Source organism: Olea europaea, unplaced genomic scaffold, assembly GCF_002742605.1.
Source record: "Olea europaea var. sylvestris unplaced genomic scaffold, O_europaea_v1 scaffold1415, whole genome shotgun sequence".
In the NCBI taxonomy this organism is placed as follows: domain Eukaryota; kingdom Viridiplantae; phylum Streptophyta; class Magnoliopsida; order Lamiales; family Oleaceae; genus Olea; species Olea europaea.
Window position 1 is genome coordinate 186,147 of NW_019231680.1, and position 18,484 is coordinate 204,630.

The 18,484-nt window shown below is 35.9% G+C and overlaps 2 protein-coding genes across 3 annotated transcripts; both read right to left on the reverse strand.

Moving 5' to 3' along the window:
* Window positions 1–1,363: 1,363 nt before the first annotated feature.
* LOC111375788 (probable galacturonosyltransferase 10) lies at window positions 1,364–7,388 on the reverse strand. Of its 2 annotated transcripts, none has more exons than XM_022998681.1 (2): window positions 6,870–7,388; window positions 1,364–3,029 (listed from the first exon to the last, which is right to left on the reverse strand). In XM_022998681.1, exons 1-2 carry the CDS (start codon window positions 7,017–7,019, stop codon window positions 1,578–1,580), a joined length of 1,602 nt encoding a protein of 533 aa, XP_022854449.1. In that variant the 5' UTR covers window positions 7,020–7,388; the 3' UTR covers window positions 1,364–1,577. The 2 variants fall into 2 exon arrangements, with proteins under 2 accessions (XP_022854449.1, XP_022854450.1); XM_022998682.1 differs by lacking the exon at window positions 6,870–7,388 and adding an exon at window positions 6,240–6,800.
* A 1,034-nt stretch (window positions 7,389–8,422) lies between these two features.
* Window positions 8,423–11,825, reverse strand: LOC111375795 (protein LAZ1-like). The gene is made up of 7 exons (XM_022998689.1): window positions 11,476–11,825; window positions 11,300–11,356; window positions 10,675–10,783; window positions 10,158–10,342; window positions 9,965–10,056; window positions 9,594–9,717; window positions 8,423–9,119 (listed from the first exon to the last, which is right to left on the reverse strand). The coding sequence occupies exons 1-7, from the start codon at window positions 11,635–11,637 to the stop codon at window positions 8,763–8,765; spliced, it is 1,086 nt and encodes a 361-aa protein (XP_022854457.1). The 5' UTR covers window positions 11,638–11,825; the 3' UTR covers window positions 8,423–8,762.
* Window positions 11,826–18,484: the final 6,659 nt, after the last annotated feature.

Sequence of the window (18,484 nt, forward strand, 5' to 3'; positions counted from 1 at the left end):
TCAGTTCGGTTCTGATTCGAGAAGAAGGGTCCACCCAACTCCCCGTCTACTATACGAGTAAAGCGCTCCTATCGCCGGAAACCCATTACCCCGATATGGAGAAGCACGCTCTGGCCTTAATCACGGCCTCCAGGAAATTGAGACCCTACTTCCAAGCTCATACCATCCATGTACTTACAAATTTTCCCCTGAGGCAGGTACTCCAAAAGACCAATGCCTCAAGAAGACTATTGAAATGGGCAGTGGAACTAAGTGAATTCGACCTTGTGTTCAAGGCTAAGGCAGCCATCAAGGGGCAAGCCTTAGCTGACTTTGTGGCTGAATTCGCCAACCTACCCGAGGTGGATGCAATTATGGAACCCATTGAGCCCCCTACGTGGAGCCTCTTCGTTGATGGTTCAGCTGGGGAGCTCGGCTCAGGCGCTGGTATTGTCCTCATAAGCCCCGAGGGTCACAAGCTCACCTCGGTGGTGAGGTTCAGATTCAAAGCCACCAATAATGTAGCTGAGTATGAGGCACTCCTTGCGGGCCTCAGACTGGCCAAGGAAATGCAAGTAAAGAGGTTACTCATCGAGTCGAAGTCCATCTGTCGAGGCTCCTTTTTGTTCGAGGCCCATTGACCGAGGCCTACGAACCGAAGCCAGGCTGCTGAAACCTGTTGAGAGCAGTTGAGGCCCTCAAGTGGAAGTATCATGACAAATGGCCGAAGCCCCGAAGCTGATGCGCGAGCCTCTGAACCACAAGGAAACATCCTCCATGGTTACTTCTCCCAAGAGATCGCCTGCACAAATCTTATTCGAATGATTGATGGAACGTTTGTCATAAGCATAAAGGTCAAGTCTTGTCACTAGCATGGAGGCCCTGCACAAGTAATAAATGCGCCGCAAGCTAGCAAGTCAAGCCCCATACCTAGGAAAAGATGTTTGAACTAAAGAGATGAGACCACGTGCTACTTCATCCAAGGACTCCCATTTCATAGGTATTACTATAAATACTCCCCTTATGTAATATCAAAAGGCTAATGCAAGAATCAATACAAAGAACTACATTTACTCAACTCTCTTTCATTTTACTTGCAATACACAAATCAAGTTTATACACATTTACATATACATTTATGAACACCGATTGGTAATTATTGTACAATCGGACTATGAACAACCCGTCGGATTCCGAACGTCACTGTCCCGCGTCGTTGGGCTACTCCCATGTCCTTCGAACCGCTCGTTTTAGACCGTCCACGTGTCTTAGCGTGTTGGGCATTCGCCCACGCAAGCGCGAGTGAGACCGACATCTGTTGGCGCACTTTTTAGGGTCAACAACATCTATAATTAATTTAACTAAAAAAAAATAAAGATAAAAGTGCAACCAAACCATATCAATGATATTACAACAAAAATTTAGAAAAAATAAAATACCAATGATTACAAGAAGCCCTTTCATCCAATAAATAATTTAGTTGAAGAAATCCCTGCATACAGAATATGGTCCAAATGGAAGCCTCTGCGACATATGATGCAAAGTTCCTGGATACATAATTGTCTTAACAAGTGAGTCACATAGATGCTGAGTTGAAATTAGTGAACATTGCACTGCTGTAATAGAGGATGACTATAATCCACATATTTATCCCAAAGGGGTTTATACTTTTCCATCCCAATCTTTAACCACGGTTTCGAGTTCCCATTAAAATGCAGCACAGCTCCCTTCTTGATCAACTGAGGATCGACATTTGTGTATCCAAGACCTAGAACATGCCATGAGGGATTTAAAGGCTCTGTCAATCCGTAGAAAGTTAACAATCCCGGGGGCAGGGTGCCTAGTTTCCATAAGGTCCTGTCCACATTCTTTTCCTGCCAATAGTGGTAGATGCCTGTGACATTTCTTTTCCTCCACTGGACCAAGTCAAAAACATTCATCCCAAATGCCCACCCACATGCATCAGCATCGAAATGTTCACGAATTAGAGGGTGAGAGTAGTTCAAGTACTTGTGGTATCTATGGAATGTCTCCATGCATGTTTCCACTGCGCCATTGACATTTCCATTCAGATCTATGGAGAACAGGGATGACAGGTCCTTCTGAACTACAACGTCATCATCAAAAAAAACTATTTTCTTCAGTGCAGGAAAAACTTCGGGAATGTAGAATCTGAGGTGGTTAAGCATAGATAAATACTTAGGATTCCGGAACTTGATTGGAGTACGGTTATCATCATCGCTACCAGAAAAATAGTAGTTTCGGGTGTCCGAGTCTTGAAGTTGCTTAAGAACAGGAACATAAGTAGCATTCAACCAGCTAAAGTCTTCTATCTTTTGAACATCCACAGTTACTCCCTGGAAACTGTTTGTAGTGAACCAAGCATTCATTGCAGCATAATTCACCTCATCAGTTATGAGGTGGAACACTACAGTTTCAGGATTTTTGGAATTCCATGCTGTTGAATTTACCACAACTGAAGTTGCAAGGACGTTGTCAGAGAAGATGCAGAAATGATAAAGGTTATTATCCTTGAGTTTTATCGCAGTTTGCCTTCTCTCCTTGAGTTTCCTCTGTAAATTTGAATTCTTGAACCATTCACTTGTTAACCGGACACCAAGGCAATACAAACTCTTTGGAACTTCTTCAGCAGCTATTTGTCCGTACTTTGAACTCTTCTCATTAACAGAATTCATTTGTTCTTCGAGACCCTGGATCTTTGCTTTCAGTCTCATGATCATGGTTGCACTGTCATAGTGGAGTTGTTGGGCTTGGAAGAGCAAAAGTGCCATATCACGAATTGCAGTTTCTGATTCACTTGTTGTCAAAGGAGTTCTTCTTAAAGCAGCATTAGAAAGAAGGATTTGTGAGTTACGAATTTGAGCACTAAGTTCCCATGCAAATTGGAGGTTGTTGCTTTCTTTAGCAATGACAAGAAATGCCTTTGCTAGAGAAATTTGATCATTCAATTGCCTATCTACAGAATCAGGACTCAACATTTCATCAGTGATATTAAGGCCTTCTATAATTTTATCACGTCTATAGGATCTCTGCATGGAATAAAAAGCAGACATAAAAAAAGAAAAAGAAAACTCTCATTCTGCACTAGGAAGGTTAGAATGATATGATGAGGAAATAACACATAAAACAATTAACTGTACAAAAGCAACAATAAGATAATTAAATTATAGAAGAATATTTCGTTAGCAAAAGACAGCCAAATAATGTCAATTAAGATGCATGTCGAATCCAACACAAATGAATGTATGTTTCCCCTTTACACGAGTGCAAATTTGACAAACATCCACGACTTCAGACTTCCAATCCAGCCTGGCATAGACAAAAATATTTGCTGACAATAATAAGATTGGCATGCAACCATGGCAAAATGTTAAGATCAAGAGGATCTTTGCATGGAACATAGTTTCAGAGTACTCTAGGAGGAGTTCTTGGCACTAAACCTTTAATGCTTAAAGCCATCCTACTCTGATATACAACAATAAACACCTGCGAGAGAATATCTTGTCTGGTTTCATAGTTGTTTCTATTTAAGGAAACTAACATACAATAACACCCGTTTCCAGAAATAATTTGATATAGTAGCTATGAAAAGACAGCAAACAAACTTAAATAATTATTTTCTGTTCAATGGCCTATAACACATTTTTTAGGTGAATCCTACCGAAGCCCCACACGTGCGCAAGCCCAAAATTGCCAGTGGAATATGATGATGGCATTTTCTTCGTATATCTAAGTACCTCGACTACTGGGCATAGCCATGTGTTCTAGGGTGTATTTAATGCCTCAATCTTCTTGACAGAGGCCCGTAAGAACAACATTTGACATTTTCTAGAAATAAGTGCTAAGACAACATTCAGAAACTGTAACTTGCTGCATTGTGTTCATATAGGTCAAAATGATTATTTCATTTACATTATTATATTCTTCTGATACCTATTCCTTGTTAAAATATTATTTCTCCACCAAAAGAACAAACTTGTACTTTTCCTGATATACATATATTTTCCTTAAATCACCATCATTTTCAAAAAGAAATAATCAAAGATTGCAAATTCATTTAACCCTGATAACCTATGATACAATCACCATTCATGGAAAAAGATCAAGAGCACGATTTGTTATACCGAGTAAAATGGTGCCCTAAGGGGTAGGATTCTTTATACTATAAACACTGAAAAATCTTCATGAAAAATTTAATGATGCTATTATATTCTCTAGATGATGAATAAATTTCATGATTTGAATAAACAATACTGCAAAGGGAATGCTATTAATATTCGAGAAAAAGGTTAGCATTCCAAGTCACCAGTATACCCAATTTTGGACCAGTGTACGAACATGTTTCTAAAGCTATAGCGATGTCTGGTAAACTTGGATGAAATCACACCTCCACCATTCAAACCATGGGTGCTTTAATCTTTGCATCAGATAACTAGAGTACCATTTAGTGAATGCCCATTCTTTCGTCTCTGACTTCTACTACATAGAGTTCAAATGCTCAAACGAGTTTCCTCCAGTACACAATTATGAGGTTGGCTGATATAGAAGCTCCAAAAATGGGATAGCCTGGATCTGGACCTTAGCAACAATTTTCAAATTAAACCTAGAACAACTTATGTTGAATGTCATCTATGTAAATGCAAAGCGTCCCTCCTTAAGTAATTTTTTTTATGATCCCAAATCCCATCATGATCATCTAAAACATGTAAACCATTGTCTAAAATAAACATCTCTCTTCAATCAATGTTTCAGTTAACGAATCTAAAATTCTTCTTCAATCATTCTGTTAGGTCTAAAGGTGTAATTGGGGATTTTGTGGACAAAAGGACTAAATTGTAAATTTGTAAAAGTCAGGGACTCAATTGTACAATATTATAAAAGTCAGGGACTTAGGGTGCAATTTAGCAAAGCTAGATGGTAGGCACTAGGGTTTGAGTGTTTGGTTCAAATCAAGGTCGCGGCGCCGAAAGTTCGCTAGCTATTCGCCCTGCCGCCGCTCGAGCGAGAAAAGCAGAATGGACGTCGCTCGCTCGCCGCTCGCTTTTCGCTCGAGCGAAGTACTGTCGCTCGCTCTCCGCTCACTTTTTGCTCGAGCGACAGTGTTATATGGAAAATCGCATTTTCGATTTTTGGAAAGTTTGACACGGCCTAGAACTCGAAATTGCCCCCAACTATAAATACAAAGGCCGTGAACGAAAATAAGGGGTTGCTTCATTGTGCTTTCATATTAGAACACATTCATATCATTGTGACGAGATCCAAGTATACAACCAACTGGAGAATTCATCAATCTTATTCTTGTGATCCGGCAACCAATATTTTGGGAAAAATATCAAGTTTGTGAAGACAAAACACCGGTACTTTTTCATCTGTTGAGGAAGGGACTCTCTCAAAGGGGGATTGAGAGAGGTGGATGACAAGCGCAGGAACTGGACAAGAACAGGAGGTTATTGGAATTCCACTTGGTGATACAATCAACTAAAGACCAAGAGGTTGTATTGGACAGCAGATTGGGCTGCAGCAGGTAAATCGGGAAGCTAGCATGAGACTAGTAGTATCTACGACAGTAGATCGTGAGACTAGAATAGCGGATCTGACTGGGTACGGAGTTTGGCAGAACTTGTACTTGCTGAATTGCTATAGTGGAACTTACTGATTTGGTCCCGGAGTTTTACCCACGTTGGGGTTTCTCCGTCATCATATCGTGAGTTGTGTTTTGTATTATTTTATTTACTTTACGCAAACGGGTAGTTCAACATAGGAATTAATTGGACTGTATATTTAATCACCTAGACAATTAATTAAAGTGAAGTGTTGCTTTGATTAATCAATTCCGTAACGAGGTCGAATAATAAACTGATTGGAACGTAAACTTGGTAATATCTAAAACTTGAATTTGACGTAGCACAACGTTCATTGTGAATTTTCAAGTGGTTGTAGAACGTTCCTGAACTTTCACATTAAAATGGCCACAATTATGTAAGACAAATTCTAGAAAACAGCTACCACAATAGGCTGCTACTTGCCTAAAGTCATTGCCAATATCACAAAACGAAACACTAAACTTACATATATCTATTTTCCTCCTCCTAAATATTTTTTCTCTAGTAATTTCCAAAAATGTTAATCAATCTAATTATTTAAAGAGGGCATTTTAATCTAACCAAGCAGTACTTAAAACTTTCATGTTAGTCAAGAAAAATGAGCGCATTAGTGCTTAAACTGAAATTCTTACTTACCTCTCTCATTCCTGCCTCTCTCACTGCTACACATATCCTTCTCCTTAACATGTATATAATAATTTATTTCTTCAGTTCTGTATGACTGTATGCATACACCTTTTTCTCTTACATTAACCACATCTGGAGTCAAATTTCTGCACAAGTCCCTTCTTTGAGGGAAAAAAGATTGAGAATGTAGCATTCAAAAACTAAGTGCCTCTGAGAAAGAATAGACTTCTAGATAGTTTACTGAATTTACTAGCAATTTCCTATAGGATTAAACGTTCATCAATATCCTATAATCTAAAATAAATTGCAAAAACGACAAAGTCAATTCAATTGACATTCCTCTCCAATCAATAAGAATCCCGTATATATACATTAAACACTTCGCAGAACTGAAACCGGAATGCCAGCGTAAACAATTCTTCCCTCTTTATACACATTCCATCAACTACATCTCAAATTTCCATCATTAACAAAACAAGAAGACGCCCATTAAAGAACAAACAAATTAAATGTACCCAGGTCATCAAACTAAAATCTAGACTCCAATGAAAGGTTTTATTACATTTACGCGATTTCTCAGTTTCTCGGTTCAAATCGGAAAAAGAGGAAAAAGAAAGATAAATTGAGATCAATAATTACCTTGGCAGCCGATCTTGAAGTGGGCTGCTGATTCTCTCTACTTAACAGACCAATAAATAGCAGAATTACTAACCCACACGAAATTATCCAGAATACATTTGAAAATCGTCGCCTCACTGGTCGCCGAAAATCTGAGACTCGACGCCTCATTGTTTATTTATTCACTCGATTTTGGAGAACAATAGTTCCAACAAATGCAGGGAAGTTTAAAAATGTAATCAAATATATATTAAGGAGAGAATTGAATAATGATAGGTTGAAACGAACAATTGGATGTTGTGATTGAAGTGTTGTTTTTTTTTTTTTAAAATTCTTATTGAGGAAAAAATCAATACAAGTGTAGGGGAAAATGCGCAATGCAGTTAAATACAAGCAGGAGATCTAACACGAATTTGGAACTGGACGGGATGATCTGGAATTTACAGGCAACAATTCGTATAAATGTCGGTGGTGATTGCATTGATGAGTACTGTTTCACACAAACTAATTCAACAAAATTTCAGTTGCAATAATCTGGTTAAGTACTTGTAGAATTCTGTTTTTACTTTCAAGCTGAAACTTGTGTAAATTTTAGTTCTTTTTACTTTTTCAAATTTTGGTTGTGTATAGCTTATAGGCACAAGGTTAACTATTATATACGATGATTTTATTATTTATTTTTTCAAGGAGTCCGAGTGATTTTTTTATTTTTATTTTTTCAATTTTATTTCGTACTGTTGAGCTTGATAGTCGAGCTTGGATAATATTTCGAGGCTTGATCATCATAAAAAATAGTTGAATTGTGAATGTTATTTTTGTTGATTCTCTCTCTAACATACGATGATTATTTTTCTCATGATAATAGTTATTCAAGTTTATAAAGGTTATAACTCGATTAAAAATATTATGCTTCATCATGTAATCAAATAGTGCTATTTACTACTCTAATGTCAACAAAATTCGTTAGAGAAAGTGTGTTTATTATACAATTTAAGCACAAAAATGTAGCCATAATTAAAGTTGAATTATGTTTTCTAATTAGAATGTGTTTAATTTGCAATTCCTAAGTGCCACGTGAAATTTAGAGGGTGTTTAATAAGCATTTTTTATGTAAAAATACATTCTAAAATAATAAATTGATGTGAAATATGTAATTAAAAAATAAGTAAAAAATTTTGATTTACGTGTAATATTATTTAATAAAGAATGTGTGGTTAAAAGGAAGAGAGAAAAATACATTTTGAAAAAAATGACTACTAAACGGGGCCTTAATGTCTTTTTTTCAATCGAATGATCATTAGTATAAACATTTGGAAACTTGAATAACTATTAACATAATAAACATCAATGACAATTGGTTTTCAGACATAAAAATCCTCGTATTACCATAATAAAACATCAATGACAATTGGCATAATCGCTCAAGTTCATTTGAGATTAACCCCTGATGAAACTGATGGCTTCAGACATAAAAATCCTTGTATCACCTACTTGGGCATTCCATTGCATAGAGGGAGAGGGCACAAGAATTTTCCATGCTTTTCTATTGGGTGATACATCTAACAAGAATCAACTTCACTGGGCAAAGGCTTAATACACAAAATAGCCAAGGCACGAATTGAGATTTAGTATTAGGGAAACAGATCTTAATACAATGAGTTGTGACCAAATCGATATGGATCCCTATACAAAATCATCAAGGCCTGCTGTCTGCAAAATAACACGACAGGAGTCCAAAATCTACAGGCCCTTTGAATATATTACCCTTACACCTTTAATAAAGGACAAGAAACAGAACTTCTCTCGGGGCATAAAATGCCAGAAAATGCACAGTTGCAGCCTGGTGTGTCACGTTGGTGGGTTTAATTCTTAACAATGAAACGTAAAGTAATGAAGCCAAACCATTTACCATAACTAATCTTTGATAACCCACCTACGGCCATGAATTTGATAACCACCAAAGGTCTGATCACCGCTGCTACTCTCTCCACCGCTTTCAGCACTGGTATACCCTGATTTTCGACGATGCTTCTTTCTCCTTGAACTGCCACTGTCGCTGATACTGCCATTTAAGAGAGGATCGTCTATTCCTCGGATCACTCTCCGTGTTGGTGAAGTCGTAGCTATGCAACTGTCATCCTTTGTTCTCCTCCCCTTGTCATGCCTCTTTATGTTCTGAGAAATCTTATGCAATTTCTGATTGAACTTATTGATTCCTTTCTCCACAGGTTCTACCGCTTGAGTGACCGTAAACTTCAAATCATTTACAATCTGTCAAAAAAGTAAAGGTCAACACCAGATCGTTACTTAAACATGACGGAAAGAGTTGATGATGAGGTAACGCTTGAATAAATCTTAATTTGCAGGACAGAAGACAATCAAAGAAAACAGGCAAGGATTTTTAGTCAATGTGAAACACTAAAAGAACAAAATAGACCGAACCCTTTTCTCCTCCTACTCCTTGTTAGCCAAGTGATAACTTCACTAACCCTGTCAAGTGACAAACTACTGAATGCACATAATCACATTCATAAAAATCTGTAAACAAATGAAACAGCATCCTTCTGAGAGAGGATGATAAATCTTTTTCGTCTTGTGAAGCTTTGCAGGGAATCTTTACTTAGGCCAGATACTAGCAATCTTCAGAATGTCAAGAGAGATGGAGGAGGATAATAACTAGATGAGCTTGGTTTGATCATACTAACAACTTTTTCTTTCTTTTAATGCATCCCTCCATCCACCCACCCACGTCACAAATAACTGATCTGCAGAGTCAATCATATGCCCAGGCGCTATGCAGAAGTCAATGAGGGAGTTATTTTGCATCGGAGAAAGTTCACCCACATGAAACCACAAGACATCAACACAACTTTGTTATTATAACCGCATGTTTATAGCATCTGATGAGAAATCATGGAAACCAAGACAAGTCGATTATTCCTACACATTTTAACGATCCTCAAGCCATCTGGGTTAAAAACACTCTGAGATCTCAAGATAAGTCCAATACTAACATATGCTTTGCATTCCTTTTTCCGACCAAGTAAGTAATCCCATACGTAACCAAAAATGTAATGATTGACTATCCCAAATATTTAGGAGATATACATCTATCTTACCCACAATTCCATTTGAAGTCTCCTTCACAATATACACCAAAAACTTCAAGAATCACTGCCAAAATAGCAGTAACTGCTTTTATAATCATCTGCCATAGAAATTTATGTGGTTCATTTCCCATGGTGAAAAAATAGATAATGAGTTGACAATACCATAGGCTAAAAGGTTTATTAGAAGAGGAAAACTTACATATTGAACAATACCAAACTTGATAACTTGGTAAACCCATTGACCCATTTTCCAAGGCTTTAAAATAAGATTCATGGGAAAGGGGTGCTTTACAATTCCCCTTTCAGACCCATGATCTAATAGGGGCATTTTCGCACTTATGCGTCCTTCCCTCTTCATAAATGCGATTGTCCTTTCTTCTCCACCTAATTCAAAACATTAATACATGAGAAAATACAATGAGCTAGTCATACAAGACATGAGTTTTTTTGGAAGTTTAGGATTGTACTGTATCAAGCAAATTATTGATTGGTGACAATTACAACTAACATAACATTAATGAGCTTCTTTCAGAAAACAGAAACATGGATGTTGAGGCCTTTTATTCTAAAAATCAAAAAATAGAAACTGGAATAACAAGAAGTAAAATATTTATAACGGGAAAGTGAAAATAATAAGCTAATCCAAATCTAAATTGTAAACCGTATGTAGACAGAATAACATTGTTTTTTCTTTTTTGAAAGAATGATATTCATACCTAAACATGCAACGAGATATCTCCCGAAGCAATACATGGCAAAGGATTCATAGCAATCACGCAGGATCTCAATATCAACACTAATTGCTGGGTTTACCAATGATACAAACTGCACAAGTAAACCATGTCAGAGCAAGATAAGTTCCAGATGTGATTACATGACTCTTGGATTATCTGAAGAAGTTGCTGCTAGTACCATTGCAATGTTTTATGATGTGCTCATTTTGACTATCCTTCAAAACAAACTGTCACTGGAATATGATTGGATTTTAAATATTGGTACACAGTCTATAAATTTTCCCAAGGCCTTAAAAAACCTGTGGATCAGCTTTTGTGATTAGAAGAACCGACCATTTCTATGCAACTTTCCAAGGTATTTAAAACAAAGTTTGTAAAATATCTTATACTTCATTGCAGAAACTCTTTATCACACTTAGTTACCCCTCAAGACGCTTTAAGATTACAAAAAATCAAAGGGGTTGGGCGGGGAATAAGGGAGGATCCAGAACAAATATGTGCTTCCACTATGCAAATTCAGCTCGATCGGATAAATCATCAAATATTAATCTCATTTCAATCTAGTTTTGAAAAATAATGAATTGAATCACATGAAAGAATAACTTACTGATTCAACAGCATAACACGGCACCATCAATACCACACCAATCAAAAATTTTTGCTCCTGTAATCCACCCACAGTCCACAGAAAACGAACAAAGATTAATTTCAGAATCCAAAAACCCACAGAAAAACTAAGAATAACAAAATCAAGAAAATCGTTATACGAAATCTATGTACGACCTCGGGGTTTTTGTAGGCGGAGAGATGCTCGAATAGCAGATACACAGAGAGGGTCAAAGTAAGGATCACGAAAAATCCAGCGATTAGAGCTGCCCATGAGGGAGGCGAATATGAGCTACCGATCCAATTCAAATAATCAGAATTTATGATATTCTGCAGCATCAATTCAACTCTGGAATTTGATATGGGTTTTTCTAGGTTATTCGGGCTATATTGATTTTTAATTTATCAAAGCTCATACAATGAACTTCTATCCAGAGGTTGAATCAGAGGGGTTTGAATTGGACGATCGAATTATCAGACTGTTTTGAAATTTGAATATATTTATTTATTCCAGTTTGGCCCCCTCTAATTTCGGTAGTCCTTTTTCTTCTTTATTATTCTTTCTTGTATTCTCTCCACGGGACATAATTGATTATTATTTTGGGGGTTAATTTCAATTTTTATCACCAGACTTCGTTTACTTTTGGTTTCAAGCACTCTAATCAGCTATTGTTATTTCATTGGTTAAATTTCACACGCAGTAAATTAAATAAATTTAGGGAAAAAATCAGTGTTTAACTTTGACCTATTTCAAAACTAATAAATAAAGTTTAAAATTTCAAAAATCATATATTATTAAATTTTATTTATAAAATAATTGATTAAAAATATTTTATTAATTATACATATTAAGGTGACAAATCTATATAATTTGGTAATAAATTATCGAATTAATTGATTACAAATTATTTTTCGAGAACAAATCAAAAATTCTATAGGTCACAAATTTTTTTGGAGAACAAATCAAAAATTCTATAGGTCACAAGTTATTCATCGATCCAAAATCAAATCTTTTACTAGTCACAAATTATCAAATTAATTGGTGGTTACAACTTAATAAATTGTGAGTCACAATTACATTTTTCATGTCACATATTATTTATTGAATACAAATTAGGCCCCATTTGGTAGCTATTTTTTTTGAAATGTATTTTTCTTTATTTTCTTTTCAACCACACATTCTTTATTAAAATAATATTACACGTAAATAAAAAAAATTTCCTTATTTCTCAACCACACATTTCATATCAATTTACTATTCGAAAATACATTTTAATATAAAAATACCTATCAAACACCCCCTTAACTAATTTGTTGATAAAAAACAACCAAATAATCGATCGCAAACACCTGTCATCCCATCCCATCTACCCACGACCACCACACGACAACCACCACTTCCATGATCACCATGAACACCACCACCTCACTAGACCGTGCAAAGCCACAATCACACACCACATCAATGCAAACTGACCCACCAACATAGTAATCACACACCAAACTTCAGCACCATCATCGCTACCAACGGCATCACCAAACACCTTGACAACGATCATGGTAAATCGTTGTGCTATTGAAGTTGTGAATAAAATGCTAAAAGATATTACTGATTGTAACTAGCCTTTCGATGGGAAAGTGATGATTCTCAGAGGGGATTTTCGACATTGTTAAGGGATAAAAATCCCACATCGAATAATGATGAAAATATAGACTAACTTATAAGGTCTTTGACTACTCCGCTTAACAAGGTTAACCTTTTAAGATGGAACTCCAAATCTTAACATGACATCAGAGCCTATTAAATTCCAACGAACGATTCAATCTGATTAAGACTAAAAAAATGAACATACGAGTTTCAAGATTGGTCTGCTCAAAAAATGAGCCACCATCTTGTTGGGGCATGTCAAGAGATAAAAATATCACATCGAATAATGATGAAAATATAGACTAGTTTATAAGATCTTGGGCTACTCCGCTTAACAATGTTAACCTTTTAAGATGAACCACAAGTCTTAACAGACATGTTCTTTCGGTGGTACCATGAGAGAAAAAGAAAACATAATGAAAGCTCACACAGACTTCTTTGAACTTTGACCTTTGCTTTCACATCTGTTGCTAGATGAGAATTTGAGGGCGAAGCTCGATCCTACCTTGTGTGATTACTTAATAAGAATTGGAAACAGAACGGAGGAACAACATATTCGTAATTGCATTGAGCTTTCGAAGAGTATAATTGTACTGTTCAAGGATGAAATAACATCTTTAAAAAAAATTAATACATCATGTCTTTCCCAATATAGAAGCATACGCTGACATTTTACATATGACGACAAATCGAGTTATTCTTACGCTTAAAAATTACGTGTTGATCATATTAACAAAATCTATTGGAATGGATTCCTGGTCAAATATTTACATATCATAGCTTTGATGAAGCAATTGATAAATTGGAATAGAGCTTGTAAGAAGATTTACTTAATAGTTTGTTCTCAAATGGTATTCCACCACATGAATTGAAATTTAAAGTAAATTGCCCTATAATGTTACTACGAAATATCAACCCTTCCAAAGGACTATGCAATGGAACACAACTCACTCGCCGAAATTTTGAGAAGAATGTAATTGTTGCAAAAATTACATCTGACGAATGTTGTGGAAAACATGTCTTTTTACGAAGAATCCCTTTTATATCGCTTGAAAGTGAAAAATCTTCAATTCCATTTAAAAGAACTCAATTTTCAATTAGGCCATGTTTTGCAATGAAAATAAATAAAACACAAGATCAAACACTTGATTTTGTTCGTTTATATTTTCTAGAACCAGTTTTCTATCATGACCAACTTTATGTAGTATTGTCAAGAGCTGAAACAAGCAAGTCCCTGAAAAGTTCTACTTCAACCATCAAGCAACGAAAGTTTACACAGCAAATGTTTCAAAAACTTTGTCTATAAAGAAATTCTTTCATTTAAACATCTATAGAAGACCTTAAATTGAAGTGTTTCAGTGTTACCTTCTTCTATGAATGAGTACAAATAGAAATTCAATTTCAGTCATTGCCTTAAAAAAGTGAAAATAGGGGAACACATTTGAAGCCTAGAGTTGTGCTTTTGGTTCTAACACGGGATATGAACAAAAAGTAGGTGGTAAGTGAATAAATTCACTTAAAGATTTCGTTTATGTTCTTCAAATGTTTGTTTTATTCATATGGATTTTGCATTTCATAATGACGTCAGGCATTTGAAGTACCATTTTTTCATTATCTTTCAAAGACAGATTTATAGATTATGGCTTCAAAAAATTGTTGGTGGTGGTGCTACAACTCAGTTATTTCTTCTTATCACCAAAATAGCTAAACCTATTGTAAGAAAGATATAGACATATTTTGTTTCGAACGTTTTTTCTTTTCTTCAAAGTTAAAATCCTATTTTATTTTATATATTTGACTGTTTGTAGATTTTGTTTTATTTAATTTAATGATTTTGAGAGTATTAACCATGATAGATAAACTGATACTCATATCGAAAAATTTTCCACCATTGAGGAAATCTGCTCTGTTGGAGTTTAAGGGTTCAATTTTTAGACCCTTTGGAGTGCTGTAGAGCTGGAATCTCAAAAGTTGGTGTAGAGAGTATATTGATCACCAAAGATAACTCAGGCTCAGTTTATACCCACTTCCAACCACCACAAAGTAGACAACTACAAACCCAAGACAATACCAAGTTCACTTCCTGTTGCCAATGAGATATATCACTTAGGAGACCACAAAGGTGCAAGAAATCTTATAGAATATCATCACTAAGGGTTGTAGTCACAAAGAGGTAGAAAGAGTAGAAGTAGAGAACACACAGGAACGACCGAGAGAGAGAGGCAGCGAACGGGTCTCTCACTTAGAGAGATCATAGACCAATTTATCTTGTAACCAATGACCCAAATGAGGAAAGTGTAATTAGGTTAACCAATGGGCTAAGTTAGAGGCCCAAAAGATAAATAAGTGGGCTCACACGTTTTCTCTTAATTAAAAGATCATCCAAGGAAGTGGGTTGGGCCATGAGTAACACTAAAATATTTAGATTGTTTCGAGTGACCCAATTAATCTTTGGGTTGTATCTTCTTGAATGTGGTGTTGGATTCTCATTCAGTCATTTTGCTAGGCCGACTTAAAAATTAAATCGAGTAACATCATAGCCCGGGGGAGGTCGTTTGACAACAAATTTCCTAACAACCTCCACCTTGGTGTCAAAGGACCTGCAAAAAGAAAAAAACGTTTTCCATTAGTGACACCTCTAATAGAAAACCGATAAAATTGAAATCATTTACCTGTACCAATGTTTAGAAGATCCTTGCAACTTTTAAACTTTACCAGTGATAGCACTTTTATGCCCATATCTGAAAGGTTGTATTGTGTGTGAACCTTTTCAAGTCTTACCACCTCTTGGGATACTATATCTCTAATAAAGTGTAGTCTAACATCAATGTATTTAGTGGTTCATGAATAACGAGGTTCTTACATAAATATATAGACGACTGACTATTAGAATACACAACCACATAATCATTCAAGACACATAATTCATGAAATAAACCTATAAGCCATAGAGTCTCTTTAATTGCTTCAGTAGTAGCAATATACTCAAATTCAGTGGTAGATAGTGCAACAATATGTTGTAACTGTGATTTCCAACTAACACATGAATTTGATAGGGTAAACACGTAAGAGAAAGTCGATTTCCTACCATCCATATCTCCCGCATAATCAACATCTACAAAACCCTTCAATTTCACATCTTCTTTATTAGCACTAAACTTTAGACTTACGTCACCTGTACCCTTCAAGTACCTCAATAACCACTTTAATGCTTTCCAATGTTCAGGACTCGGATTAGCCGTATACCTATTAAGAATATTAATAGCAAAACCTAAATTCGGTGTAGTGCAAACCATCAATAACATTAGAATATGAGACTCTACTCATGTATTCTATTTCACATTCGTTGCAAGGAGATTGTTCTTTAGATAAAATAAAATGGCTAGCAAGAGGTAACGTGATAGGTTTGCAATCACTCATATTAAATTTCTTCAACACTTCAGATATGTATGGAGACTGATGCAAAAATAAAATAGAATTTGATCTATCTCTCTCTATTTCCATGCCTAGAATTCTCTTAACCTTACCTAGATCTTTCATGTCAAATTCACCACTTAGTGTTGCTTTTATATTATTTATCTACTTAGAAGAAGGACCAATAAAAAACATGTCATCCACATAGAGCAACAAAAACAAATAATTATTATCAGTCTCGTTATGTTGAAAATATAGACAGTGATCAAATTTACTTTTTTAGAACCCTATAGTGAGTACAAAGGAATCAAACATGTTGTACCACTTGGGGTCGGGCAAATCTCCCGAACCGAACTGACCGAATCAAACTGAACCGAACCCGACGGTTCTTGTCAAATTAAATACCCGAATAGATATCTGAATTGATAACTGATGGGTGCGGTTCGGTTCTCAGTTTTAGACCAAGAACCGAATCTTTTTAAATTTTTTTAATATTGAATAAATCAAATTATTTTTATTTTAATTTTAATTTTTTATAAACAAATTAACAATTTCTAAATCCAAATTTTTGGCCCAATTATTTGTTTCATTTCTAATTTTTTAATTTTTGGCCAAATTACCCATTTTATTGTCTCATTTCTTAGCTGAACAAGATCTAACCCACTAAATAACCCTAAACATCTACACTAAAGTGCATAATGCTATCTTGACTCTTGCAGCCTCGCTGACATTCCAAAACATATACAATCGTCGACCGACGCTGTGACCTACGATCGAAGCTGTGACCTCGCCAACCGAAATTTTAACCGTAGCGATCATTTGAACAAGGTAGTCTACTAGTCTCTGACATTTCAAAACCATTGAATTTGTCATTAGTTGTATTTATATAATGTTGTTATAAATGTTAAAAATTTTAATTATAGTACAAAATCGAACCGAACCGAACCGAACCGAATCGAATGGAACCGAACCCGAACGGTTCCATAATTATATTTGGACTCGACGGTTTCATTTGCTAAATACCTGAAAATTTTGGTTCGGTTCGGTTCTCGGTTCTAAAGAGAACCGAACCGAACTGACCTGCACCCACCCCTAGTACCACTGTCTAGGTGATTGTTTTAAGCTATACAGGGACCTTTTCATAAAACACACATAATCAGATTTTGACTGGTCCTTAAAATCTTTTGGCTGATTCATGAAGATTTGTTCGTCAAGCTCACCATGTAGAAAAATAGTTTTTACATCAAGTTGTTCAAGTTCCCAGTCAAAATGCGCAACCAAGGCAAGCATGACCCTAATAGTGGTGTATTTAACAACTGGTGAGAAAATCTCATTATAATCAATGCCCTCCTTCTGTGTGTAACCCTTAGCCACTAACCTAGCTTTAAACCTTAAGGGTTTCGAACTACTAGTACCTTCCTTAACCTTAAAAACCTATTTGAAATCGATGATCGATTTGTTCTTAAGCCTAGGTACTAATTCCCAAGTCCGATTCTTTTCTAGAGAACTCATCTATTCTTTTATCACCTTAAGACATTCCTTAGATTGATCACTATCTATCGCCTCTTCAAAGGTTTTTAGCTCTTTATCAGCTAGTTCTTCGTAACTAGCATGGGCAAAGGCTAACTCAAACTCAAAATCGAACCTTTTAGGTTCTTTCATTTGTCTTCTTTCTCTATTTCTAACTAGATTATAATTAGCTAAGGGATTTTCTTCCTCAAGGTGTTCTTCTATCACTACTTCATTACCGTTGTCCATTTCAGGTTCTTGAAAATCCACCTCATTAGGAGTAGTGGGGACAGGTGTACTAAGTTTTCCTAATTCCACCTTAAACTGATCTCTCTCTTCATCTGGTTCAGTTTTACTCATAGGTTCGGTTTTTCCTTTAATACATGGCATTTCATTCTCGTCAAATGTGACATCCCTACTCATGATGATCTTAACTCCTTTTTGACTTCTATCCCGTAACCTATATCCCTTAACACCCTCGGGATACCCTAGAAAGACACACTTTCTAGCTCTAGGTTCCAGCTTTCCTTTACTCTGATGAGAAAAAGTGGCACAACCAAAAGTCTTAAGTATAGAATAATCACTCAATTTACCTGACTATCTCTCATGCGGAGT